A 26,073-nucleotide genomic window follows, 5' to 3' on the forward strand; every position below is an offset into this window, starting at 1 on the left:
GGATGTGATAATTGGACGATGCATAAAGTCGACTTTCAAAATGAGCCTATGCTCAAGAAATTCGATGTTTGTGGAATATTTTAAGTGAATTCGAGGAGTTGTGCTACTCGCTTGGCCATCATAAACCTGCATTCTCCAGCGGTTTGCATCCGCTTCGCTTCTGCAAGCACAGTTCAAAGGTTTTCTTTATTAAGGCATTAGGCCCTCGCCTATAGGCATTTGGCCGCCTTGGGAAACGAAGGAAAAGAGATGAAAGGGATTGGTCTATAGACCGAAAAAACCCCAGTGGGGAAAAAGTCTAAGAGGAAGGGGCGGGTTGTACAGGATGGGCTAGGTTATGAGGTGATCATCTAGGAAGTCGACACTGATGAGTAGGGCATCAGCAGCGTAAGGCTCCTGGTCGAAATCTGCGTCAGACTTCGGATGGCTAAGGTAGTCTATTTCGCGAAGAATGTTGATGACAAGTATCCAGATGGTGCGGCAACATCCAGTCGATATTTTACGGCGCGTGGTTGGGAGCTCGTTCAGTGCATAGTCTAAAATGTGTTCGCTACTCAGGCTGGGAAAATTGGAGAGGTCTTGAGTTCAGTCAGCCAGGCTGGGACTAAGAGGGGGCAAGTCATGTAATGGAGAGGAGAGGCTTGTGGGTGACCACATCGGCAATTCTTGCGGGGATATGATGGTAACCAGTGCATTCGCCATCTGATAAGCCGGATCGATCGCGGTGGGAAGCGAGGTGGAAGAGAATTGGGTCTATGCAGCGTGTTGGTCGTAGGAGGCGAATGGTTTTGAAGCGACGGCGTCGGGTCTGAAGCTCGCCGTCGCGTGCTAGTTCAATAATAAGGGCAGCTGGGTCAAGTTGAGAGTCGGGTGTCGTCGATGAGTGTTGCGTTATGTAGTCGCGATATCAGCGTAAAGGGGATATCGGGAGGTTAGGCTGCGCCATTGTTCGTCAGGATGGGATATTGTTGGCAAGTATAAAATGATGGAGCGGACAAGCGTGGTAACGGAGAGATGTTGCGCTCGCATTACAAATTTGAACTGAAGTATCTCTGCTCTAAGCATCATGGATGGAAGATCAAAGAGCCTGGTGAACAATGGTTGGCAGATGCTGAGAACTTGGGGCGTTCAGGCATTAACGGAGGCATCCAACTTGTAGATTCTGCAACTGTCGTTTCTGCGTCGAGGTGAGAGCCGAGATAGCAACGCCGTATTCGAGGATAAATCGGATGAAGGTACGGTAGGCGCGGAGAGCTGAGCCCAATCCAAAACCGTACTGATGAACACCTAAGTGACGAAGAAGAGCCATCGCTTCAGCAGCTATGCTGCACCTTTGCTTTACTAGCAGGTCTCGGTCTAGACCGGTATGTGTGAAAGGCAATTCCAGGTACTTAAAGGTGGATACCTGAGGAATGCATTCGTCGTAAAGGCGATATGAGAGGGGTTGTGGTGTAGAGTCTATAATTGCACATTTTCCCGGATGCCACCGATAGCCCGAGCTTCGTGCATGGTTTTCCGCAATTTGGAGGAGGGTTGCTATATCATTAGCAGAGCCGAAGAGTACGATATCGTCGGCATAGAGCAGGGAGTTGATGATAATGTAGTTATTGTCGGGTCGATGCCATAAGCGGCCACGGCGGGGCGTCGTATATCTGAGGGATAGCGCCGAGTTTTCCGTTAAGCCCTCACTGGAGTGGTGCAGAGAGTGAGTGGGCGGGAGAGATGTCGCGCGTAGCGTAGACGTTGCGGCAGGGAGTTGATAAAGATTGCGTAAAGTAAAGGGCTAAGGATGGACCCTTGCAAGACTCCTCGTCGTGGTCGAATGTAGCGAGAGCTATAGTGACTATTTATGATGCAAACACGAACATCCTTAAACATGTGCATGATAATCGCAAGGGTACTTGTCGAGACTGATTGTCGCAAAAAACCCCAGATGATGGACCGATCGGCAGTATCGTAGGCAGATTTGATATCCAAGAACGCGAGAACTGGATATTGCTCATGAACTGAGTGGAAGTGACGGATTAGCATGTGGAGGGCAAAAGCTTAGTCCAAAGCACCCCGTTGTCTGCGGAAACCGCCTTGTACGAGGTCTAGTGGGGGAATGGCATCGAGAAGCTGAGGTAGTAGACAACGCTCCAGGAGATTTCGGAAAACGCTAGTGAGGCTAATAGGACGATAGTTGCCAGGATCATCCGGGTCACCTTTTTATAGATAGGCACGACTTGGGCAGTGCGCCATGCTACGGGAATCCAGGCCCATCGCAAGCAGAGAGTGAAGAAGTCAGCTAGGAGACGGCACAGTGTTTCGGCGATCGGACGTAGCATTGCACCTGTGATATGGTCCGAACCTGGGGCTTTTCGAGGAGCTATACGCTCGAGAGCCGTAATGGACTGAGGTTGCTGTGAATAGTGGTGGATCCCGGGTGCTAGCAGCGACTGTTGGTGGCTGGTGATCATGAGGTTCTTCGCCGTGCAAGACGGGAGAGAGATGCTGCATCATACATTCAACTGCTGCTGGGGGGCCGTTAGGGTGGGAAAACGTCACGTTGGGTTATGACCCTCTCCGCAACCGTTTAAGGGTGCTAATCATTTCATCGACCGGGGACGATGCCATTCGTTCTACAAAAAGCCTCCATTGTTGACGTCGCGTGCGTTTAATTTCGACAGAGACTGCCGCACGGGCCTCCATATAAGCATGCCATAAGGATGCCCCACGAAGGAGATCGTGGTTTCCTCTTCTCCACAGTCTAGAGGCTTTTTCACGCCGGATTACTAGACGTTCCAGTTCTGCAGTCCGAAACCATTTCCAAGATTTTGGTCTGAGCTGACCGCGGGTGACACTCTCATCTTAGAGCTCGATATATTGTTGCATTGAGCTGCTCTCCGAGGTTTTCGATGGTCGCTTTGTCGGTCTGACATGGTGAGCCATGGTCAGTTAGAAGGTGGTGGATTTCCTCTTGGAGACGTCTGGCGTGTGAGTTGAAGCGACCGGCTTCTGCAAGCACAGCGCCGGTTTATTCAGACCGACGCTCGCATGAAGCATTAGTGAGAGATACTGTATAAAATAGATGCCTTCCTTTTCTTTCTTAGCAGGGGGCTCTGCCCCCCTCCAGAACTCCCCGCTCCTACGGAAGGCTGCCTATTCAATAATTGATGTCTATAGTCTATATTTTATTCGTATACGATGTTGCGAGTGCTTGTGGCGGGAGTAGATGCGAACGGAAAGAAGATGGAGATGGAGTTAGGTGAGCATACGCGGGAAAGCGCAACGTAAAGTTGGCCAGGTGAAAAGACAGGGGAGGGAAGATATAAGCTCATATGCTTCATAGTTTGTCCTTGACTTTTGTGTATAGTCATTGCAAAGGCTATACGGACTGGGAAATGGTGGCGGCATAAAATGAATGGAAGAGGATCATTGGAAGAAGATTTCAATGTATCAAAGTAGATATTTGCGCGAATGGCGGTGTCTGTCCATTTTCTGGAAGCATAGGACCGATACGATGCGATACTCTTCCTGAAATTCTGAAACTGTAGGCGCCATGGATAGCATTGGCAACGGTTTCATCCAGCATGACACCGAAGGACGAAAATGCAAAGACAATGTTGTAAACATGGACGTTTTGACGGAAGTCGCGTGCAGCAGCGTTGTTTTCTTTCCAAAGAGATTGAAGAGGATCAGGTGGTGGCTGTGGTCGTGGAAGGTCGATGTTTCCATTTTTGCAACAAAGGTTAAACACTGGATCCTGCCTTGATCCTGATACTCTCTCGAATAACCACATTTTGGCATCACAAAAAGGGCAATTCACTCTTGTCTGAGGCAATGTATGTCTGTGCTCGACGACATCTCTACTGGAAACCATATGCTCAGCGAAATTTGGTTGTCAAGCGATAAGCATGGAATCATTCGAAATAACTTGCATAGCAACAGCGCCTGCCATGCTTGCAATTTCCATTTCATCGTGGTTTCGACGCCGAGGGCTATCAATCAATTCGATGATATCAATATCATGAGGTAAATATTTCCACAACTAATGGAGACTACATTATCTGAAGAGTATTCAATGATGGGCTAAACCTTGTTTGTTGCTCATTTTGTTCTCGCTCTGTCGATCTATTGAACCGTGGGTTGTGCGGATACAAACGACTTGAGCGTCTCAAATGGTCTGTTCGACCGCAGCTGTTGCAAGAACGTCGCGGGGTAATATTTGTATGCTCTTGTATGAAGTCCATTGTTGTTCTGAAAGAAAGACTCAACAAAACGCAGATGTAAAAACAGTAAAAATGCTTTTCCCAACTGCATATAATCTTCCTCGCTTGTAAAGAGTGTATCACCTATTATGCTTGATGAAAGAGATGTTTCTCGCGACCCACTGGCAGTCGATGGTAGTCGCTAGGGTATACTCATTTTGCGAATTAGCTGGCAGAAAAGGAAATTTTTTATTAAAGTAGACAAGTAGTTAGTGATAGAGTCTGTGTTTACAGTAGTGATTATTCCTCAAAATAAAGTAGTCACACAAGGCAGGTGGTCCAGACGGGACAGCCGCGCTTTGAAAAACAAGCTCTTCAATTCCCCCACTCTTTATCCCACATGACAGCACACGGCGACTCTGACTGTCTATACGATGCCGGCAAAACGACTTTGACAGCCGGCGCCCTCGGTCTCGTCATTTCCGCCATGCAGAACACCGTACAGAAACACAATGAAGGTGCCAAGGGCGTCTTCACCCGAACTGGAGGCACCATCGCGCTCTTCGGTATGCACTAAGCAACACTTGACGAAAAGCAAAATCACGGAATTGACGACGTTTCTGTAGCTGCTATGGGTGGTATCTTCACTGTCACTGAATGTGCAGCCAAGAACGTAGGCAACTTTGACAATGCAGTCAGCGCAGGTATTGGTGGTTGCGCCGCAGGTCTGGTTGCAGGCATCAAGAGTAAGTGTTGAAGAAGAAATAGACGAGAAGGAAAGGAGGAAAACGCCGAATTTGCTTTGCTGATACGCATCGTTGCTTTGTCCCAGCTCACTCTATCGCCAAAATGTGTGCTGCATGCGCCGGTGTTGGAGGTACCATGTTCGCATACGAATACTCTGGCAACTTGAAGGGCTCCTTGGCCGGCAAATCCCTCGAAGAAAAACAGGCATACAGAGAAACCTTCTTTAAGGCTCCTCAGAAGGCAGAAGAACAAGCATAATCCATTTAGACTGCGTCCCTCTCTCCCCCAAGAAACAGAAAAGTTTATAAACTTGTCACTCTATACATTTTATTGCAAGCATTTTCGCAGAGAACGCAATGTTTCGTGACTGAATGCAACTTCAGAGAACTTGTCGGATGCTGCAGCCCTCGCATTGGATGCCATAACACAGTACTCTTGCTCTGACAATGACAGAGCAGCATTCAGCGCATCGGCAAATGATTCAACTGTATCTGCGAGGTATCCTGTTTGGTTTCCACCATACTCTGTAACAATATCCAATTTGGGCCCTCCTGAGTTGTGAGCAACGGGGATCAAGCCTGCAGACTGCATAATGTTATATGTATTGTTGATATCCTATCTGTAAATGTTACCACATTACTTGACTTACCATATATTCGACCACACCGATCCCGAAATGCTCGTTCCACATAGTATGCAGACCGACCTTGCCTGTTCCGAGCTTAGAGACAAGTGTATCAAAGGAAGCATTCACTTCAAAGCGGACATAGTCCTGGCGACATACGCTTGGTGAATCAAACGCCAGATCCTCTATAGGTATCCAAAGTGACCAACCTCAACTCCTAAAGACACGGATTCCTTTTTCAACGAGGCTATCCGCTCTTCATCTCCTTGGTTGCGAGAGCTGCCAACCAGGACAAGCTCCAATTCCTTGCTCTGTCGCCACTGGGGATATTTTTCCAGCAACCTTGCCATCGCACGCACTTGCATCGAATGATCCTTTTCAGGTCTATATCCATTTTTCAGCTTTGGACTTCGATAGTTTGAAATTAAATATTACCTGAACTGTGCAACGCTTATCACCTTTGTTTTGCGATTAGATAATGGTAGCTCATTCAGTCGTTCTGTATCGCAAGGCGGATAGACGATCTCGGCGTCCGTTTTCCATAGCTGGTCAATGTGTCCCTTTGTCCACGTCGAATTCACCATGACAATATCTGCGAATGACCCACACCATCCATAGATACGAGCAAATATGTGATAGTAGCTACAAGATCAAAACTCATTAGGTATTTGCCTTTTTCCTCCTCCATTGATGGCATACATTAATTTGCCGTAGGTCCAGACCGCACTCTTTGCAATCCGTTCATCATTGTTGTGTTGTCCTCTACGCTCGTATACACGTTGTAACATATCCGAACTATGTTGCAAAATACAGTCAGGGCAGGTCTTTCAGGGCTGCATTCAATGAAAACTACCTGATGGTCGGGTAGTGCACATAAGCCGCGATCTTGATGCCTGTCAAGTAATGCACTACCGGATAGGTAAATGCATATCCCATAGTATCTTATTATCGAAGTCGATTTCCAGTGAATATCTCGATTCAATGCATTGTTCTCCTAGCATCTTCAGTTTACCAAAATACACATCAGGGACTAGACTTGAAATTGCTTCGTATCCGAGGCGCATAGATGCAAGGCTTTGCAAGAGAAGTGTCAGCCGTCGGTATCTAGAGTCCTCAACTAGATATCGTTTGCGGAGGTAAACGAATACGAGGTTCTGCGGTTTCAACTCAATGTTGAAACGAGACTATTACGCATGAATCATAATCCAGATTTGCAGCAACGTGGCAGTCGAGTTACCTTGACTTTGAATAGAATCTGCTCTTTAGACGCATCTATATCACCAGTATACACGACACACACGACGTGCGGAAACTCTTTTTGTACATCACGTATAGCTGTCCAGAGCACTCTTTCACCGCCACCGCCCGCGTTGCTATTTTTAACTACCATGAGTTTTACTGCGCAGGGAAGAGCATGTATACTCACCAGTAAGGATGGAAAAAGCCGAGAAAGGTTGGCGCATTGTCGGTGGCATGTTCAGGAGGCGTGTACTGAATTTCGTCGAGTACTCGTTGCCTGTTCCTCTCTACACTGTTTTCCACTCGGATGCGCAGGAAGCGGTAGACGAGCCACGCTAGCACCAGGGTTGCAGTAATCCAAAACGAAAATGCCATGAGAGTATTGCCTTTTTGCTCACGCGATCATTAGAGGATGAGAAAGAAAAAGCAGGTACTTCTCTATTCGGAACGCATGAAATCTATATAGTCACACAAGTTTGCGTTTGGAAACCAACACCATTGATTTTCAGGGCAGCCGCCAGGCCTTTTCCAACCATACCAGTCTTCCCATTCATGGCTCATAATTATAACTTGAAGAATCCAGGTAAATGCTGGAAAGGACCTCTGAATGAAACTAGCGAACTTAAATACTCGAAGCTATCAAACGGATAATGCAGGAAGCTCGCGAGCTTGCACTTGAGCCCTGCTACGAATACGAGGCTCATCCGCTGGAGGTAAGGAAAGATGACTTTGCAAACAGCTGATTATAACGAGTCCTATAGGATAATATTTTTGAATGGCATTTTACAGTGAGAGGACCGAATGAGACAGAATTTGAGAATGGCAGGTTTGGGCAAAAGCGAGAATTATGCAGCAACAGCAACAACAACTCAACTAATGAAACGGATTTTACCAGATACCACGGACGCATTCTTCTTCCTGCCGAGTATCCGTTTAAACCTCCGGAGCTCATCTTTTTGACGGTAATGTTCTGACGCAGTACGGAGAATAACAGTAGACTTATCTGTTACCAACAGCCGAACGGTCGATTTGAACTGAATACAAAGATATGCTTGAACATAACTGGATACCACCCTGAATTCTGGCAACCTGCCTGGGGAAGTAAGTGTAAAGGAGAGCAACATGAAGAATATTGAATGTGCTAAAGACATTGGAAGTTCGGACCGTCATATTAGCTGTTATGGGGTTCTTCCCTAGCGAAGCACGCGGTGCGATAGGAGGACTGGAATATTCCAAAGAGGAGAGGAAGAAACTAGCCAAAGAGTAAGTAGTTTCTCGCTGAATATCATCACTCTGGATGCTTTTGCTAAGCATTTGCTATAGCTCCAAATACTGGACTTGTTCGACGTGTAAAATGAGTAACGCATCTCTGCTTACCGATTCAGCACCTCGGGGAACGTCTCAATCTGTAAACATTCCTACTGATATGCCATCATTTTCGGTTATCTATAAAAACCAAAATGGGCAGCATGTGCAAAATACGCCCTCTAGCGACAAAGAAGCAGCTACCAATACCGCGGCGAATCCATCAAGTACTACTGCCGCATCAGCATCTACTCCAACTCAACAACCATCACCGCGAAGTCATAGACCGTCAATAGACCACAATACTTCATCCAATAGAATTGAAACAATTCGGATATCTGTCACTTCATCGCAGCATAGTAATAACCCGGGGCGACCACCTTTGTGGTTAGATGGACTCATTTTATCCCTTTTGACGATTATTTTTGCCCTTGTCGTTCGCCGCTACCTTATGTAATATAGTACATATCCCTCCTCCAGATATCATGAATAAATACTTTTTTATCCTTCTTCATTTGCTTGATTGGATCATATATAATGGATATATGAGATGAGAGGAGAAAAGATGCAAAGGTGTGTACAACATGAAATGGAAAGGATGGGGGAGAATGAGGTAAATAAGTATGAAGAAGAACAATTTGTACATGACAAAGGTCCTTCAGGTGATATGCTTGAGGTATCCAGCCTTGATAAGTGTTTCTACATCAGAGCGACGGACGAACTCTTGGTTGCCTTTTGTGAGGTTGAGTTCGCCATACTCGGTATTGATTTTTCCTGCGTCGCGAAGAACGCGCACTTCAATGTACAAATCCAGCGGTGGATCGAGGCCTACACCGCCGTTGCCACCCAGATCGACGTCCAGGAAGCTGTTCTTGTACTCGCCCACTAGTTCTCCATAGTCTTCCAAAAATTTGTGCTCCCTAGGACCAAGGGCGGCCTTGATTTCTCTCTGGTGTTCTGTTTGCCTTCCAACGTCCCAGGACAGTTCTTTAAGCTTTTCTAGGCGCTGTCGATGGTACGCAAACAATATACGTTTGCTTCGTTTCACAGAATGGTGTGTAAGCATCACCTGCGCCAGCTGACTCGGTGTGCCCTGGGGAGAGGCGGATTGCCGCAAAGACACGAGAACCGATTCGGCCTTGTTGTGCAGCATGCGCACCTCGCGGCAAATGCTGTGGACCAGGTCCTCATTGTAAGGTGAGACGAGCAAGTCTGCTGTTCGTTTTGCTTCCTTTGCAAGCTTGTAGCTCGACTCGCCAAATCCCGTTGACATTGCTGGTGGGTGTGGAAGTGGAGAAAAAAGTCGCGTCTCTCAGAAAGGAAACGCAGTGAGGCGCGTCGGGTCGCGAATAGAACAGGTTCAATAAAATTAGGCAAATCACTTTGAGTATCCATCCTCTTGAGAACTATACAGTTGACAACCTTCGCCGTGATTAATCAAGAACCAACAGATGCTATTCCAGAATATTACAAGAATTTTTAAACGAGTGGAATTACTTGCTTTTTCCCTTTTTTTACCCTATTCGATTTTTTACTCATCCATTTGTTGTTTGTTAGGAACAAAAGGATTGAATATCTACCCAGTAATGTAAAGTATAACAAAGCCATCAAGAATTCGACAACGCATGTCTATTTATGTATGAAAAGTTCAGGTCTGAAACCGCTGGAATAGTGGTGTCAGGCAAGGTTCCGTCGGAAGAAAGAGAAGAGCAGCAAATCAATTTTTCTACCCTTTTTTTCTCGTCAAATCCTCACGACAACAGCGTCTTGCGATCCATCGATTCAACAGCCTCCTGCCCACATGTGCTTCTATTGCAAAGCATGCCGACACAAACTGCCGAGCAATCGCAAACACAGTCGACCAGCGCAGAGGCAACTACAAGCACCGAAACTTTGAATCTACACGACGAGCCGATCCAGTCCGGATCTCGCGGAGCAGCAGAGGAGGATCGCAGCGATGCACTTGTACCCACGCAAGCAGCTTTAGATCAAGTCGATTCTTCGTCCAAAGGAAAGCAGAGAGCAGACCTGTCTCCGTCTGTGGCACCGTCGCCCAAGAACAACCCTGGGAACGAGTTGCCAGCCGTCAAACAAAGCAACCAACCCGCTGCAGAGTCTACTGATTCATCGTCAGAAGCAAAGACGATCGTTGAAGATAATGAAGAGTGAGTGGATACACTGGTGTGCGTAGAGATTTCTTCAATTGACAGTAAGCTTATGGTAAAAGTTATCGCGCTACGAGTAAAACGCTTGATGTTCTCCGGCAACAGTTGAAGCAAGCACTGAAAGATGTAGAGACGCTCGAAAATTTAAAGAGAAAAGCCATGGAAGATCCTTTTGAATTTTTGTCAGATTTGAAAGCAAAGGTCGGTACTAGACGTGAAATGATGCGAGAAGAAACGAAAGTCTGACAACCTTCTAGCGGACGAGAGGAAAGATACCCAGATTGCAGAAGATTGCAATTGTTCCGGATATCGATTGGAACAAATATAGATTCTTGCCAGAAAGCCGATACGCAGAGCATTCTGGTACGGATGCTTAACTAGCCGGAGAGTACATAGATTACTGACTCAACGGGAAATAGCTAGGATTTCGGCAATGGCACAGGCGATTCAAGACCATAGCAGGCATATACCCGCATTTCGAGTATGTTTCATTTATTATTCTTTTATATATCCTGTCTACTGACATTCTTGGTCTTAAGACTGCTTTGGGATATGATGAACCGACTCAGATGGAAGTAGGCTCTTTGTCACCTACTGTTGTCAGGATACAACAGGAGATGGCAAAGGCACATCAAGCAATTGGTCAAATTTCGAGTGTATCCGCCACGGCATCAGATATGTCTGACAGGGATTCTGACGACGAATGCAAAGGATCAAAACGGCAGACCGGTGTCGGTAAAGGAAAAGGTGTCCGAAGGACTTCTGTGAGTCAAACGGGCGAGTTGCCACCCTATCAACCTCCACCAATACCAGCTTTCATCAGCGAAAGGTATAACCTTTTATTTTTATAAACTAGTGCTATCAAAGCAAATTACTGATCCAGGATCTTATAGACACTCTAGTCCACCAACGCCGAAAGAGAGACCTGTAGTGGATACTGCCAAAGGTCCGCTCACAGATCAAGAAATCGAGGTAAATTGCAAGAAGATGGTAAAGCTCTATCTCATGCTTACTTATGCTACTTTCAGTCAGCGACGTATAATCAACCATGGACGGATGAAGAGCAGGTAAACTATCCAAATATTATCTTGCAGTCCAACACATGCCTTAACTATATAATCTCTTGACAGCGTCGTTTGGAGGAGCTTTTGGAAATATATCCAGATGAGCCTGTCCAGTCGCAACGTTTCCAAAAAATCGCAAAAGCACTCGGCACTCGAACTGCAAGGCAAGTTGCTAGCCGCGTACAGAAATATTTTATCAAATTGGCAAAGCTGGGCCTGCCAGTACCTGGCCGCGTCTCAATACCTGTAAGTAGCATAATTTAAAGAATTATTGTTTGTATTACATTTCACTTATATATGATCTTTGAAGCCTTCTTCGCGCAGTCCAAATCAAAAGAAGGCAAACCGGAAACCAAAGGCACGCGGAGGAGCGTCTACTCCGAGAGGACCTCGCCCATCCATGCGCACTTCTGGAGTCGGCTACAACGCTATGGTTTCCGGAGGTATCACCAATACTAGAATATCGGGTGCACATTACTTGACTATGCAAGGACCGCCTTCAGCTCTGATGTCCGAAGACGAAGATGATAATGTCAAAGAAACAATGTTGAAGGTTGTACAACCGCAAGTCGAAGGTGAAGCGATCACTGGAGACAATGCTATCCATGAGGGCTACGCTGTAAGTGTGCAGAAAAATGTATGAACTATCCAGCATGTGGTAACTTTTGATACTTGGATCAGTGTGATGGTTGCGGCGTGGAACCCATCATCGGTGTTCGTTACAAATGTACAGTTTGCGATGAAAGCGAAGAGATAGATCTATGCAGCAAATGCATGGCACTGGGAACATTTGCAAATGGTATAGTCTATCCTGAAAACGCTTCACATGACTTGGGACTCATCATTTGTTACGATTTACAGATCATCATACACCAGAACATCCATTTGAAGCTATTCGAGTAGCAAGTGCAATACCGTACTTTGTTGATACTGATTACGCGCCTACAAATACTCTTGGAGAATATAGTTATCTTGGTTTCTAGCTGCATTGCATCTTTCTTTTTTCAATCATTGCATACTGTGTAAAATATATCTCACTTATTCATCATGTTCATATCTTTCGAGTCCACGAGTAAAAACTCCTCAAGCTTTCTCACGCAACCTACTGGTTGACATTGTTACCAAAACATCGAGACTTGGAAGTTGCTGTAGTTGACCACTAGCAAACGTTGATCTTGACTGATGGCAGGTTTTGCTCTATCATCGCTTCTATTCTAGGAAGATTATTCTATGTTGTAGCAAGTATATGTACGTAGATATTCCATGGAATGGCGCATCAAATCCAGAAAGAATGCATAACCCGGAAGTGGATAGGTCTTGTATGTATCACGTAATGATGGACAGCATGGTTGCAGAGAAAACATGTCTGTGAGTGGTGAAGATGCTAGTGGTACTTGGTGGTCGTGAGGAGACGCTGCTTTCAATTGCTGACTGCAATCATACAGCGCCTTTTGCGCTTCCAATGAGATGAATGAATCTGATGATTCCGCCAGAATAGACATTACGCTCATAATTTTGATCAGGAACTTTAGACAGACTAAATTTACTTAGTCAGATATCGTCTTGTCTTGAACGACGGTCATTCTTGATACTTACAAAGACCCATATTTTCAGCCAGATTAACACGCCTGACTGCATATATCAATATTTCGGTGGAATGTACAGTAATCGCAACTGCTTCTCTACGCAACATTTCAAGCAATTCAGTTTGACAGCTGCGTACGTTAAGGATCGGGCGTGGTTTCAAAAGACAGCTATGGATGCTCATGGTAAGCTCGTGCACGTATGCAAGTATAAGCACTTGGTATCCAAAACTCGCGTTGTCTATCAGGGTTGGCAGATCTTTTGAGAATGGGTCGCTGCAGAGCTGCATATCCTGCGGAAGACTGCTCCACCATTCCTTAATGAAGTCGCGATATCCGAGTATCGCATCCAGACATAGTTCGCCAACTTCACCGTCATTTATTCGTTGCGTCTCTGCCTATCGCAAAGATGAACTTGGTTGGTGCATTGTACCCACGAATAGAGTTATCAAAACTTACATCAAACTTTACAACATACGGCGAAAGAGCAAGTCGAAGATAATACCCATACACCTCGTAATCACGCAGCCTTTCAGAATCATCGTCCAGAAAGAGGAATGGCAAGTTGACACGCAGATCGCTCTTGATCCTCCCATCAATCGAAAAATCCAGAGCTTGCATCATGGATACTGCAAAGAAATGCTGTCGCTGAAAGGTGACTCGCTTGATGAGAGGAATGCTGGAATCCGCATACATATCTGTCAGATCATTGCAAATCAAATAGCACAAGGTCGAAAGACGTCGAGCGGTGGAAAAATCGAGTCTGACAAGCATCGCGTAATGCTGCAGTAGGTTGGCCGCTACGACGGTCTCTAGTTGCCGGCTCGGGTCGTCGAACATATCATTCAAGCGCTCTAGACATTGATGATAGAAGTAGTCAGCGATCGCGGATGCCTGGGATGCTGTGAATATATTCGGTCTATGCGCACTCCAGGACATGCTCACGCAGATTGCCAACGTCACAGCGTCGCTGAATGGATCGTCCAGACTTTTGTAGTGAGCAAGAAAGGTAGGTATATGAAGATAAGGACCACCGAACGCCTTGTATGTGGTGAATGCGTGTACGAGTTCTTCCGCCACATCTCGAGGGTTGAGATCAGGCAACGGCCAAGGTATATTAGAGCGTCGCGTAGATGCATTCTCCTGACTGAAAATAGTCCGAGACATCATCTGGAATACCGACGGGATGACGCTTTTGCCTGTATTTTCGAAATATATCGGGTTCATCTCGAAGAGCCCGCTGAAAGGTGACAAATATCGGATTGAAGCCTTATAATACGAGAATAGCTCGGGAAGCGTGCTAATGCTTGATTCCAAGAACATTTTCCCGTCAACAACAGACAACTTCCAAGTTGGCTCCTCTCCATCGCTTTGACCGCTTTCAGGCGTTGGGGACAACAGATGCATATTCGACAACGAGTTCAGTTCTTTCTCTAAACTTGCCGAAGCTTTGCCAAGCATCGAGAGTTCCATCCACCATGACTGCAGTTGTTCTTCCGCTTCTTCGTCCTGGTATTGCTCAGTTTTTGGTCCAAGATCAACTAGGAAGCAAGGTTTTTGCAATCTTTGGCAACGTTCGCAGCTGGAGAAATCTGGCAACCAAATGCACCTTCGTCGTCTTCGTTTACATTCTAAAGTTGAATGAGGTTTGCAACTACTCGGCATGACTTAGCGTGCATGTTGGTAATGACTGCTTACCATTGCAAGGTATCTTTCGAAACATATCTGTCGAGTCATTTGACTAACAACAGTAAGCGACCTTTAAAATGCAAAGATCCCCGCTTCATCAAACTCTCGATGCCCAAAAGCAATCTTTATGCCAACATAATAGAAACAACAAAAAACCACAAGGCGACGTATACAAGAAGAAAGATATATGCGTCGCATGGAAAATATATAATAATAGAAGACAAGAAAACAAATGCATGCAGTTTTTATTTATCTTTTTTTCAAGTTTTAGAGAAATAGTGTCGTTTAGTTCACGTCGATAATACCGAAAGAAAATTCAACGATGTATCTAGGGATCACCAACGGGGAGGCGGAACCGCCAGTCCCCACCATCCAAGCAAGAAATAACTTCTTGACTTATGTGCCGAAGCTGGCCACAGCAACCGTCAAAAAGCCTACTTGCCTGGAGGCGCCCAACAACCCAGAAGGCCATTGAGACTACCAGCTTTGGAAAACCTAAAAATTCAGATGAAATATGCATATCTTGCTGTTCTAACGTAATACCCAATACCACAAAACAACCCCAAATGGTTGCTCGTTATCACCATCGACTTCTTTCTCGACTCTCACAAGGATCAACGTCAAAAGGCTCTAAGCAAGAATCGTGACATGGAACATCTGACAAGTACGCGGAAGAGTGTACCGCTCGATCAGAGCCTAAGCTGCCGCCCGCCCAGAGAATGCCTAGACTGCACGGCAGGCTTCACCAGGACACCATGCCCCCAGTGCAGTATAACATAAGCTCCCGGTCCTTCTACGCCTCCACAGGAGTCGACGGTGCAAGTGTTCCATTGCCGATCCATACAAGTGACACCTTCCAATGAAAAAGGAACAACAAGCTGTACGACTGGTGGGTATAACTGGACCAGCCATTGATAGAACAAAAGCAGCTTGAAGGTCAAAACCGTCAAAACTTTGGATGCACCGGACCAGCCGGGTAGTAGGAGGGGGAGTATAGGAAAATGTCACTTCTATGGACGATGCCGGAACACATTGCATCGCCGACTCCGGGAGGCACAGGATTTCCGGAAACCCATTATGCGCTACGCCAGGAGTGCCGTGGATCCACCTACACCGCAGCCTAGGCATCTCCGGAAGCGGCCGGCGACAAAGGCCCAACGGACGACACTCTCCACCGAAGATCTGCCAGGCAGGCCAGGACACGAGACTTGCAAAGAGACACTCTTGACATCGAAGGACTTTGAGAGAGGAGAATACATCGAGGATCCAGCGAACAGCCAAAAAATAAGGAAATAAACGCACGTGTGGGGATAAGTCTCAGTTAAAGCACTGCATCTTTTTGTTATTTATATCTCTGGATATTTCGTACCTGGAGCCCTAAACAATATCGAGGTTAAAGATCCATGAAAGTACCAATCAAGCGAGAGCAAAGCAACTGTAAATATAAGTTTCGATCGTTCTTGGTATGTTGTTGTATACTTCATACCCAATAGTGTGCCAATACCGATAGAGAGAAACAGAGGCCAGAGAAGCACCGAAGGAACCAGAAAACTACATACATAACGGCTGCAAAAGTAGCTCGCAGTCAATAATATGCGTCTTCCGTCGGAATGTTTCTGTATACTTCGTATCCGGTGTCGTTACAATGTTAACGGAGACAAGAGGAAACAAAGGTACCATACCATCCAAGCAAGGAACCGGCTGCAAATCAAGATAGAGGTCATTAATACTATCTATTGTCGTTTGCATTTTCTTGTGTTACACACCACTGATGCGGAGTTGGAAAGAAGATATGCACATGCTGCAGGACCAAAGAGAGTCGACCGAGGGGGGCAACACCAAGAACCAGTCGGACTTTTAAGAGCACGCTGAGGTACTTAATTCTTATACTGGTGTACACTTCAGATTGCTAGGCGTGCTCCATGTAAACCAGAAGATCGGTCAGGATCCGATGTGACTAGTTGAACTGTCCATGAAGATGATCGGGACCAGAAAACAGCTACACCGAATCCACTTTTGATTGACAATTCCTTGGACCAACGCAGAGAAAACGGGGTAGATGCAACAAGAGTAAGAGGAAGAAGATGGGAAGAAAAGGAAGAAAGCATAAGAAAAGGATGCCTGGTTTTTTGGTTTTTTCTGTTGTTTCATTTCTCCCACTTTTTATACTTGCTCATTTTTGCCTCAATGACTATAGCTATGTGCATATCTTTGATCAAAAATTCAGTTTCTACGACTTTCAGACTCTTTGTACGACGATTATGCGTTGACTTGCATAACATGAACGGATGCTCTCCCCACACAAATTTCAAACACCGTCCTGACATCTGGTATTAACATTTCCTTCACCCAAAGGAATACGTGCTCATGTACATGGTATCTTTTATACAATATCTAAGCTTTTAATATTGCAAGCTCTTTGTATAAACTTGCCGCGTTCTACATCGATGATTGTTCGCAAAATTGGACCTAAAAGTGCAAGTCGATGATCCCCAAATCCCCCAGACCTCATTGCCTTCCTGGGCCTCAGGCTGGATCACGCTCATGTCCAATTTTCACGTTCAAAAGGTAAGCTCCAGGCTCCGTATAGCAAGCCGACATTCAACCTATAGATTACGATTCTGGTATCGATATTTCAAGCTAGCTTCCGGCCGCCCTGAGATCCCAGTCACCCTCCACCTAACTTCTTTTGGTCCCAACAGGTTCTGAGTTGGCTTCTTTGAGTCATCGGGTTGGGCTGGCAGGTCCCTCTACGTTGTAATTACCCTTTGTTGATCTCGAGGTTCTTCCGAGGATAGTCTGTGGTCCATTGGATGCACACTGGAAGAATTGCCTGGCTTTCTACGGCTGTCGACTCTGGGGATGTAGTTGGGAGTGAGCATGTGATTTTCTGCAAGCTACTGTGGCTCTGTTCTGCGGGTCTTCAGCACGTAAAACTTGAATTACATACAAAATAGAAAGGACTTAGTCCTTTGCCATTTGGCAGCACTAATATTTAGTTGTAGAAATCTTGGTCTCCATCACGTTTAGCATTAATCAGTTGCAATATATATTGTACATTACTTAGTCTATGCTATCCAGCTGTACCCAAACTCTGCATTGGATCTTTGACTCAATCTAAAGTTGTTTACTCTTTTGATTTTGCAGAGTAATATTAGACTTACTGTATTTGTGCTTGTTTTCTGCGAATAAATCTCTAAACGAAGCATGCCATTGTCATATTCTTTCAATATCAAAGTTATTCCATGTACCATCACCCAGATGAATGTTAGGATAAGCTTATCATACCTATCCCCTAATTACACTATGCTCCAGCTAAAATGCAATCTGCTGTTCTGCCGACCGTGACAAATTAATGGAGGTTTGGCTACTTGAACTTTCGGTAGCCACTCGAACTGAACATGATTTACTACAGTAATTTTGCAATTTTCTGACGGAACTCGGTGCAATTATTTCCTGCGTCTCAGCGCGAATTGTAGTATGCTCTGCATTCGCTTACGTGAAAATCACATTGCCACGAGCTCAGGTAAGCTCCAGTTTTGGGCGCAGTGCAATGGTTAATGTATTCAGCATTTGAAATCTTGCAACAGCTAGTGCATACGTCAAGGGAAAAAAATGCTTTATCCTTTCTTTGTTCAAGTAAATATAATACGTAAGAGAGACCTCTGTATCTACCTATTTGACGAGAATTACTACGGGCGCCCCATTTTTGTAGACAACTTGGTAAACGCATTGATGTTTAACTCGTTTTTTCTTTCAATCCGTCCTCCTGATTCTCGACAATCTTTAATGGAATTTATCAATAACAAAACTTGCAATATTTGTTATAGTGTGTGGACCCAAGAGCAAAATTTATGAAGAAGAATGGTACGGAGGCCAAGTAAGCGCATGCGCCTTTCAAATATCAGGGCGTTTACTAAGCTGTCTACAAAAATGGAGCACCCATGAGCACCTCAAATGACGAAATCCTCTCGGTCATACCTTTTCCGCGCTTTTTTTTCATCTTATACTCTTTCCAGAAAGTAATGTCGCATTTTATGAAATTTTATAATACATTTATACACCAAAACGACAAATTGCAGCGACATTAATTTTTGGAAAAGGTGTATTTACCCCTGCATATGGACCGGTGTCAATCTCCTTCATCAGCAACGTGGCCAGTCTGTCCAACCGTGACCACTGTCTGTCTATCCGAAGCAAATCCCTTCCATGCTTACCAGATTCACGAGGGCGTATTGTGCTCTGACTACAATGATATCGTCATTGGTCCTGCATTCCAACAAGGTACAAGAAATGCCGTCCATCTTTGAGCTAAGGTTTATGGTTTGCGTTACTTAACGCCGACGTGCACAGAAACGAAAAATGTTCAAATCCTTGGGGAGGATTGGATGCAAATGATTTACTATCATTAACCTTATTTCATGTTGACATACTGCAACAACCGATACTTAAAACAAGAACACAAGGCACTTTTCGTGGGAGGGTGCCTTTTGTTTTCTTTCTCATACCTTATTTGTCAGTACCTATATTCTATCCTCCAAAGTAGTATGCGAGTATCTTTTTTCGTGTAAGTATCTTTCATCTGAATAGCCATTGAATACAATAAATAGTCCAAATTCACAAGAATTGCGTCACGCATATACCAATAGGCAAATTGGAACGGAAACTGCATTAACCATCGAAAAAATAAATAATAACGTTTGCATAGACCTCTCAGCTGGACAATGGCGACTACTCCAAGACAACATGGCGACGAACAATCAGCAAAAACGAATCCACATTCTCGTCTTTTTGTTCTGTGTGTAGAATACACAAATCATCTGCTTTTATTGAGTGCCCTTACTGAGCTTCAAGGACGTTGCGCTCAGAGACGTAGATACCGTCCAAGAACTTACGGATATCCTTGTTTCTGACACGGCAGGTTTGCTGGATGTCGGCAGCTAAAAAACGACAGTGAGCGACATGCGACACTTTACATATCATCTATAATCGACGTACCAGATTGGGAGACAGCCTCAAGGTCGTTACCAGTGATGATCAACTCATCCTTCTGGGCCTTGGAAGCCTCGCAGTGGACACCCTCACGCATCTTGACGTGGAAGACGACCTTCTGACCCAAGAAGTTGCGGATTTCGACGGCGTTGCCCTCGTTGTTAATGATCACGTTGATAGGAAAGTGAGCATATACGTAGCGCATCTTGTACTGGAAGCCCTTGGTGACACCAGTGATCATGTTGTTGACGATGGAGCGAACGGTGCGGATAGCAGCAATGTGCTTGCGGACGCCATGGTAGACAACGAACTTGAGCTTGTCCTTGCCCTCGAACTTGATTTCAATGTTCAAGTGGCGAAGGTTCTTGGTCAATTCGCCGCGGGGACCCTTGACGGTGACAACACGGGACTTGATGTTAACAGTAACACCCTCGGGGATGATGAGTTCGTCGTCCTTGCAGATATCCTACAACATAGACATGTAAATTTTGCGTAATGCTAATTCTCTTCGCATGTGTCGGAACAAGTACCTTCATGGTAAGTCAAAGAATCCCTGCAACGAAAAAGTTACAGATAAGTCCATGCACTTTCTTCCATCGATCGTTCCATTCATCCATTCATCCATCCAATGATTCATCCATGGTGTAATCTAGTGCCTCCTCCTGATCCTTTGACTGTTGTATCTACTTACCAGATGCGAGAGAAAAGGAAGGTTCAATTGACCACCGCTTACCGGTCCTTTTGCCCAACCCGTCGCTGAGGAACGACCTATTGGGTGGCTTCGCTCCAGCTTTCAACTGCAGCTGTTATACAGTACCGTACAGGGCAAACTATTTTATCACAGGAAGCTGTGGCAATGTGCATCCTTTTCACATATTGCAAACAACTGCATATTAAGCGCGACCTATACTGCTATATATTGGTTGATGTCGTGTATCGCCTATGAAGACAGTTGCGAACCCTTGAAATAATAGTCGACAAGGGTTATCAAACCTAAAAATTATCGAAATGCACTCTTGTTGCCTCGGGTCCAAGTCGCCGTAAAAGGGGTATCTTACTGCTGATTCTTAAAGCAACAAACGATTGGTCTCTTTATTTATCGACACATATTATCTACCCAAACGAGTGGATGGATTTCGTTTAATGGCCATATCCTTTCGACCTCTGCATCGACGTTTCTTTTATTCCTATATGTAAAGTAGGCAAGAGGCTCTGTATTTACAAATCGGTAGGATCGTTCTTTTACTGCTTTCTATCCTTGTCCTTTAAGCCCTTTTCCACTGCTTTAGTTTGAGGATCTTTAGAATCGTCTTTTGCTAATTTACCGACCGTGCTTTCAGCAACAGTATCCTTGACCTTTCGGCCGGCTTCTGTCTTGTTTATCGTGGATGTCACTTCGCTCTTGACTCGCTTGGCAAAGTCACCAGCTGCGTGTTTCGCCTTATCAAACGTTGATTCAGCTGCGTGCTTTATTCCATCAACAGTCGATTCAGCTCTGGCTTTGGCCTTGTCAACCTCTGGTCCAACTCTTGATTTGGCCTCTTCTGCCACTCCTTCAGCCGACTGCTTTGCCTTGTCGGCATATTCTTCTGCCTTTCCCTTGACCTCATCTGCTTTGGACTTGGCCTTGTTGACAGCGTGGCCAGGCTGGGTAGTGTAGTCTGGATCACTCAGTTTGCGGAGTACAGCGGAAGTGTGGACAGCTGCCAGACCCTGCTGAGGAGGTTTGGCAGCAGCGATGACCATCGAATTGCGGAACATAGTTGAGCGCATCATATTTGAAAACTTGTAAGGCAAAAAAAAAAAAAGATTCAGAACCCTTTCCATATGCATATATATAGCAAATACCCTTCGGTGATATCATCCTGACATGGGGTTCATCCACTACTCAATTCTTCTAAGAATTGCAAGACCGCCCTCCTCCTAGGCGTCACCATGACTGTCCATCCGTGCGAAAGCACGTTTCTATGTAGCAATTTAATAATCCATTCCAAAATGTAACTTTATTATTTCTTGCTACGTTTTGATCGTCGCTCGCGTATTACGTCTTGTTCTATCGTCGTAGTTTCTTTAATAACCGTTCTTCTTGCACCACGACCTCTCTTGCGCCCGGTAGTCGGCGGCTCCTCTGGCACAACCGGCACTTGACTTTGTTCGGGGGATGTGGACTTTGATATTGATACATTTTCCTCTGGCACTGCACGGCCCACGGTCTCGATTGCAGTAGTCGCCGATGCTGTACCATCTATTGCAGGAGTGCCAAACACAGAGATATTCTGGATACCACCGTCTACAAAACCAGTGATTCCAATTAGCAACCTAGCGAACGAATAGATCAGATACATTTATCGACTCACCTGGGTACATTGTGAATTTAATGTGCGATATTTCTTGGTCGCTGCTTATTTTATACTCATTCACCTTGTTGGCCTGGATCGATTGCTTTGGTAATATTTCTACCCATGGCACTTCTTCCCACTGTGCCTCGGGATCGTTCTTGTGAGATGTAGGTTGACATATTAATAGTGGTAACACGATATTTTTTCGATATTGCGCTTACCCAGCCTGAGAGACAACCTTTGATCGAAATGTACTCGGGGGCGTTTCCTTCAGTAATGGCAGATCGCTGTTATCAAATACTCAAAGGGATTTGGAAAACTTTAGTAATACGTACCAATGAATCCTTCTGTGCTGACTTGGATGGTCTCTAATCTCGCGCGGGCAGCCAGCTTGATAACCAAGCTATCATTTCTTTCAAAATCTCTCGAATGCGGAGCCTCCCAACCATCTTCTCTGTGTAACATTTTCTGTGAGCAAAGTTGACGTCTCTGCGCATAATGTGGCACCTACGGTGATCTGCCATCTTCGAGTAAAACGTTAGGCTTAATGTCATAGCTTTCGTCTGTGCAAGAGATGATACGAGCTCCAAGCAGAATAGATGCTAGATTTAATGATTGTTTAGAATCGCGTTGCAGTATCGAGAACGCAGGTTGAGGAACTCCATAGCAACGTAAGCGTGCCTGCACCAAGTTAGAAATGAGGAATGTTCCTTAATGCATGCCAATTTGCTTACAATTCCTCCACCGGATGGCATTGTTACTCGTATTTGAGAGTAAGTGTTATGGTTGTTGTTGATAGTAAATAGATTATGTCTATTGGACTGGATTTCGACGTTTGGTAACACAATATCCCACTTGGCGCATAAGCAGGTTAAAACAACGCGATCACATGTTACATCTGCATGGAGAGGACGCACCTGAGTTTGCTCTTGCCATTGTATCGATCTTCCCGCTTCCACCGTCACGGAAATAGGAGAAGCATCATTGAATGACGTCGTGTCTATATCAAAGCCGCGTACGTGGCCGTGGATACCTAGCTGAATGGTGACTCTGTTGACAGAGGCGCCATACAAAAACGTAAGTCTGAGGTTGTTGCTTTTTCAGTGCTCGCGTTCCGTATACTTGCGATGCACTGTCGATATGTCGCTGCGTTTGCCAGCCGTCGCGTTCACCGTCTGCAACCATGATAGAGACGGTGTAAGACGAAGTACGATGTAAGCGTTATCTATCTGCAAAGTTCAACACTTGCCTATATTTTTACGTGTTTTACATTCTTCGAGCTTCAATAAATTTGCTGCATCGCCAAAGAATTCGTCTGATACGTGTAGGATCTTGCTCTTGAGCTGTGCAGAAGCGAGATCAATGTAGAATTGTAGCTCTGTCTGGTCGAGTCTGTTTTCTGATAGAGCTGAGTAAGGTGGAAAGAGCACACTTGAAACATTTCCCATTGGTGTTGCAGATAAAGGGAAAAGAAGGGTGGAAATGCAGTGCCATCGTTAAGTGCGGGAAAACAATAAACTTGTTTGGGTAGACGGAAAAAACTTTGGGATTTTGCAGATCGGTGCGGTGTCGGCTGCTTTTTGTTTGAAATTGTTGCATAAAAGTCTATACATTGCAAGACTTGATGTCTCCAGTCCGGACACGAACAAAGACAAACAAACATTGACATGTTCACATTTCCAAAATATGCTCCAAAGTGTGCTGTATCGATCGTCTTGTCGGTCTGCAACGATCTTGGTCTTGCTCTTCTGTTGTGTATCCTTTGTGACCCAAGATTCTACGCAGTCTGCGGACAGATAAGGGGCAGCATAATATAGAGTGTAAAGCTGAATCCATATAGCTGGAAGAGACTTCACCGCTGCTGACGAAAAGTATGCTCCATCAATTTCCTTGTGCACACTAATCCCTCCATTCGCGGGTCAGGTCCTGTTCGTTTGCGGTTACAAGATCGTTTGCATACCAGCGAGTATCGCTAATATAGCCATTGTTCAATATGTGCGCTTCTCTCCATACTAAGGATACATTATCTGAGAACAGACAACGCGCAAAATGCAGCTGCGGAGCCCGCTGGTACAAAGTAACTCTCTCTTCCCGCTTTCCTGTCAATGACTCCAATGACACAGAGCAAGCGAGCAATTTCTTTGCGATTCACTCGAGAGGTCCGGGATCTCATTGAAAACAGCGTTGGAGAGGCAGACTTGGAGCTGGAAGTAAAGGGGCACGAATATGTAAGTCGCATGTTGACATGTACTCCACACATTACACTGACAGGAACTGACTGATCCTTCACCCAATACAGAGCTTGCTTGTCAATGGAAAGAAGTTCCCTTTCGAATACTCACCTGTTATTGAAACTGACCAACATGTGCTCATTGGTGCTCCTCTCAGCAACGGTCAAGTTGAAATGCAAGTAATGGCTGATGTCACCCACTCGTCAGCGATCAAGCGTGTCTTGTCAGAGGAGGACAGAGCCCGCTACCGCAACAAGGTCCAAGAAGCCGAAAAGGCGCGAAAGTCTCGAACTACGGCACTTGTCGATGCAAAGCAGATCCAGGAGTTTGAGAAACAAGCGAAGGCTGCAAGAAAGAAGCCTCAACGTCGAACACAGCAGAAGTCGCCTGCTCTTTCTCGAACACGAGCGTCACCAAAAGAAAATGTAGTATCCAGCAGCTCGCAATCATCTGCTGCCTTGTCTCGCACAGAAGTGCAAGGCCTTAAGCGGCGTCTGATGCATTTCTTAGCAACTGGAACATTTTCCCTTGAAGACATCTATGGTCATTTGGAGGCAAGATCTCAAGAGCGATCTTGCATCGTGCAGCTCCTCGATGATGTAAGCTTAAGGACCAGTCTCCAATTGGATATTTGGATCCTTACAATAATGTTTATTGTAGGTAGCAGCACCGATTATGCATGGTACCAGCAAACTTTATACCCTGAGCCTTGAATGTTACGAAGATTTGGATATCCAAGGATGGAAATATACCGCACAGGAACGCGAACGAGCTACCGAAAAAGCTAAAAGGGCGCAAGAACTTATTGAAAGTATAACAAAACGGGATACCCAAACTACTCGAAGAAGAGCTACTCCTAATACGCAGTCTCGAAGACGAGCAAGTAGCACCGATGATGAGCGATATCCGACGAGACGACGGGCTTCTAGCGCTTCATCCAACCGCTCTAATCGCTCTAATAGACAATCAAGTAGCACCGATGATGAACGACATTCGACAGAGAAAGATGATAGTCGACGTCCGCAAATTCGGCGAAATTCTCCTTGGAAAGTAACCAATGCCAACGATCATCAGCTCCCAACAGATAAAGCAAACACGAGTTTGCCATCATCACAGCAATCTGATAAGCGAAAGAATGGCGCTGAGGACGATCGATCTCTAACAGTTGGCATTGGCGACGGAAAATCTTCTAAAAGTTCCAAGGCAAACGAATTACCCGAACCAGAGAAAAGACCAAAGAGGAGCAGCGACACTGAAGAGCCAAAGCAAAAGAAAGTACCCAGTGGAATAGGAATTATAAAACGAAGCCGCGCCGCAGAAGTCGATTCACTCAACAGTATATTTGGAGGCATAAAGCGAAGCCGCAACGCAGAAGTCGAAGAGTCAGTCCCACAAAGACGAGATGCCTATGGTGATACCCATATGTCTAATGCGAAAAATCCAAATGCATGTGAACCTTACACTGAATATGGAGAACGAAGCGCCAAAAGGCGAGCTGTTGACTATGAGAGGGACAAAGCTTCCAAGATCCGTTCAGCTGAACAAGCCTTGAAATTACATTCGGAACTATTTGAATCACAATCCAACCAATATCTATCCCCACCTGCCGAGTTCACCATGGAAAAGATCACAAATGACGACGAATATGCTAAATGGAGTGCGGAGATGCAGGTAGCACAGCAATTGTACCGGGAGCACAAGGAGTCGTTGTTAAAACAAGGTGTGCTGGAGCAGCTGAGAGCCGTTGTATATGATTACAGGACGGATGTTGCACGAGAGATGCTTTATTTCAACCATCTAGCAGACAAAACAACAAAGATCCACAAGGAATTGCTCAATTATTACAATATGGCAAAATAAATCGTTTAAGAAACTTGAATTCGCCATCCTACTTTAGCTACGCA

At 45.3% G+C, this 26,073-nt stretch overlaps 16 protein-coding genes across 16 annotated transcripts; 6 read left to right on the forward strand and 10 right to left on the reverse strand.

Moving 5' to 3' along the window:
* Positions 1 to 330: 330 nt before the first annotated feature.
* VTP01DRAFT_7071 (uncharacterized protein) lies at positions 331 to 702 on the reverse strand (the record flags this gene model as incomplete). Its single annotated transcript, XM_069386043.1, has 2 exons — positions 331 to 559; positions 653 to 702. The coding sequence occupies 2 exons, from the start codon at positions 700 to 702 to the stop codon at positions 331 to 333; spliced, it is 279 nt and encodes a 92-aa protein (XP_069243444.1).
* A 433-nt stretch (positions 703 to 1,135) lies between these two features.
* On the reverse strand, positions 1,136 to 2,031 carry VTP01DRAFT_7072 (uncharacterized protein; the record flags this gene model as incomplete). The annotated part of the gene is made up of 3 exons (XM_069386044.1): positions 1,136 to 1,652; positions 1,807 to 1,843; positions 1,902 to 2,031. The coding sequence occupies 3 exons, from the start codon at positions 2,029 to 2,031 to the stop codon at positions 1,136 to 1,138; spliced, it is 684 nt and encodes a 227-aa protein (XP_069243445.1).
* A 62-nt stretch (positions 2,032 to 2,093) lies between these two features.
* VTP01DRAFT_7073 (uncharacterized protein) lies at positions 2,094 to 2,459 on the reverse strand (the record flags this gene model as incomplete). Its single annotated transcript, XM_069386045.1, has 1 exon — positions 2,094 to 2,459. One exon carries the CDS (start codon positions 2,457 to 2,459, stop codon positions 2,094 to 2,096), a length of 366 nt encoding a protein of 121 aa, XP_069243446.1.
* A 971-nt stretch (positions 2,460 to 3,430) lies between these two features.
* Positions 3,431 to 3,781, reverse strand: VTP01DRAFT_7074 (uncharacterized protein; the record flags this gene model as incomplete). Its single annotated transcript, XM_069386046.1, has 1 exon — positions 3,431 to 3,781. The coding sequence occupies one exon, from the start codon at positions 3,779 to 3,781 to the stop codon at positions 3,431 to 3,433; it is 351 nt and encodes a 116-aa protein (XP_069243447.1).
* Positions 3,782 to 4,590: 809 nt separating this feature from the next.
* VTP01DRAFT_7075 (uncharacterized protein) lies at positions 4,591 to 5,195 on the forward strand (the record flags this gene model as incomplete). Its single annotated transcript, XM_069386047.1, has 3 exons — positions 4,591 to 4,756; positions 4,817 to 4,936; positions 5,023 to 5,195. 3 exons carry the CDS (start codon positions 4,591 to 4,593, stop codon positions 5,193 to 5,195), a joined length of 459 nt encoding a protein of 152 aa, XP_069243448.1.
* Positions 5,196 to 5,264: 69 nt separating this feature from the next.
* VTP01DRAFT_7076 (uncharacterized protein) lies at positions 5,265 to 7,176 on the reverse strand (the record flags this gene model as incomplete). Its single annotated transcript, XM_069386048.1, has 9 exons — positions 5,265 to 5,522; positions 5,587 to 5,709; positions 5,772 to 5,946; positions 5,998 to 6,204; positions 6,262 to 6,357; positions 6,416 to 6,503; positions 6,575 to 6,746; positions 6,800 to 6,935; positions 6,989 to 7,176. The coding sequence occupies 9 exons, from the start codon at positions 7,174 to 7,176 to the stop codon at positions 5,265 to 5,267; spliced, it is 1,443 nt and encodes a 480-aa protein (XP_069243449.1).
* Positions 7,177 to 7,353: 177 nt separating this feature from the next.
* Positions 7,354 to 8,563, forward strand: VTP01DRAFT_7077 (uncharacterized protein; the record flags this gene model as incomplete). Its single annotated transcript, XM_069386049.1, has 7 exons — positions 7,354 to 7,384; positions 7,438 to 7,514; positions 7,563 to 7,627; positions 7,697 to 7,763; positions 7,818 to 7,902; positions 7,959 to 8,064; positions 8,125 to 8,563. 7 exons carry the CDS (start codon positions 7,354 to 7,356, stop codon positions 8,561 to 8,563), a joined length of 870 nt encoding a protein of 289 aa, XP_069243450.1.
* A 201-nt stretch (positions 8,564 to 8,764) lies between these two features.
* VTP01DRAFT_7078 (uncharacterized protein) lies at positions 8,765 to 9,379 on the reverse strand (the record flags this gene model as incomplete). Its single annotated transcript, XM_069386050.1, has 1 exon — positions 8,765 to 9,379. The coding sequence occupies one exon, from the start codon at positions 9,377 to 9,379 to the stop codon at positions 8,765 to 8,767; it is 615 nt and encodes a 204-aa protein (XP_069243451.1).
* A 548-nt stretch (positions 9,380 to 9,927) lies between these two features.
* On the forward strand, positions 9,928 to 12,318 carry VTP01DRAFT_7079 (uncharacterized protein; the record flags this gene model as incomplete). The annotated part of the gene is made up of 11 exons (XM_069386051.1): positions 9,928 to 10,271; positions 10,334 to 10,472; positions 10,529 to 10,634; positions 10,691 to 10,752; positions 10,811 to 11,100; positions 11,165 to 11,243; positions 11,300 to 11,338; positions 11,402 to 11,581; positions 11,646 to 11,954; positions 12,017 to 12,134; positions 12,197 to 12,318. 11 exons carry the CDS (start codon positions 9,928 to 9,930, stop codon positions 12,316 to 12,318), a joined length of 1,788 nt encoding a protein of 595 aa, XP_069243452.1.
* Positions 12,319 to 12,558: 240 nt separating this feature from the next.
* VTP01DRAFT_7080 (uncharacterized protein) lies at positions 12,559 to 14,619 on the reverse strand (the record flags this gene model as incomplete). Its single annotated transcript, XM_069386053.1, has 5 exons — positions 12,559 to 12,872; positions 12,932 to 13,316; positions 13,378 to 14,459; positions 14,519 to 14,549; positions 14,617 to 14,619. 5 exons carry the CDS (start codon positions 14,617 to 14,619, stop codon positions 12,559 to 12,561), a joined length of 1,815 nt encoding a protein of 604 aa, XP_069243453.1.
* A 1,065-nt stretch (positions 14,620 to 15,684) lies between these two features.
* VTP01DRAFT_7081 (uncharacterized protein) lies at positions 15,685 to 15,903 on the forward strand (the record flags this gene model as incomplete). Its single annotated transcript, XM_069386054.1, has 1 exon — positions 15,685 to 15,903. The coding sequence occupies one exon, from the start codon at positions 15,685 to 15,687 to the stop codon at positions 15,901 to 15,903; it is 219 nt and encodes a 72-aa protein (XP_069243454.1).
* Positions 15,904 to 18,728: 2,825 nt separating this feature from the next.
* On the forward strand, positions 18,729 to 19,019 carry VTP01DRAFT_7082 (uncharacterized protein; the record flags this gene model as incomplete). Its single annotated transcript, XM_069386055.1, has 2 exons — positions 18,729 to 18,891; positions 18,961 to 19,019. 2 exons carry the CDS (start codon positions 18,729 to 18,731, stop codon positions 19,017 to 19,019), a joined length of 222 nt encoding a protein of 73 aa, XP_069243455.1.
* Positions 19,020 to 19,446: 427 nt separating this feature from the next.
* On the reverse strand, positions 19,447 to 20,135 carry VTP01DRAFT_7083 (60S ribosomal protein uL6; the record flags this gene model as incomplete). The annotated part of the gene is made up of 3 exons (XM_069386056.1): positions 19,447 to 19,547; positions 19,606 to 20,065; positions 20,130 to 20,135. 3 exons carry the CDS (start codon positions 20,133 to 20,135, stop codon positions 19,447 to 19,449), a joined length of 567 nt encoding a protein of 188 aa, XP_069243456.1.
* Positions 20,136 to 20,841: 706 nt separating this feature from the next.
* VTP01DRAFT_7084 (uncharacterized protein) lies at positions 20,842 to 21,375 on the reverse strand (the record flags this gene model as incomplete). The annotated part of the gene is made up of 2 exons (XM_069386057.1): positions 20,842 to 20,871; positions 20,929 to 21,375. The coding sequence occupies 2 exons, from the start codon at positions 21,373 to 21,375 to the stop codon at positions 20,842 to 20,844; spliced, it is 477 nt and encodes a 158-aa protein (XP_069243457.1).
* A 154-nt stretch (positions 21,376 to 21,529) lies between these two features.
* Positions 21,530 to 23,386, reverse strand: VTP01DRAFT_7085 (uncharacterized protein; the record flags this gene model as incomplete). The annotated part of the gene is made up of 10 exons (XM_069386058.1): positions 21,530 to 21,564; positions 21,620 to 21,889; positions 21,957 to 22,095; positions 22,160 to 22,206; positions 22,274 to 22,392; positions 22,450 to 22,619; positions 22,673 to 22,792; positions 22,856 to 22,988; positions 23,065 to 23,113; positions 23,188 to 23,386. 10 exons carry the CDS (start codon positions 23,384 to 23,386, stop codon positions 21,530 to 21,532), a joined length of 1,281 nt encoding a protein of 426 aa, XP_069243458.1.
* A 657-nt stretch (positions 23,387 to 24,043) lies between these two features.
* Positions 24,044 to 26,029, forward strand: VTP01DRAFT_7086 (uncharacterized protein; the record flags this gene model as incomplete). The annotated part of the gene is made up of 3 exons (XM_069386059.1): positions 24,044 to 24,166; positions 24,238 to 24,768; positions 24,830 to 26,029. The coding sequence occupies 3 exons, from the start codon at positions 24,044 to 24,046 to the stop codon at positions 26,027 to 26,029; spliced, it is 1,854 nt and encodes a 617-aa protein (XP_069243459.1).
* Positions 26,030 to 26,073: the final 44 nt, after the last annotated feature.

Source organism: Rhizomucor pusillus, assembly GCF_041956525.1.
Source record: "Rhizomucor pusillus strain CBS 183.67 unplaced genomic scaffold VTP01scaffold_3, whole genome shotgun sequence".
Classification (NCBI taxonomy): domain Eukaryota; kingdom Fungi; phylum Mucoromycota; class Mucoromycetes; order Mucorales; family Lichtheimiaceae; genus Rhizomucor; species Rhizomucor pusillus.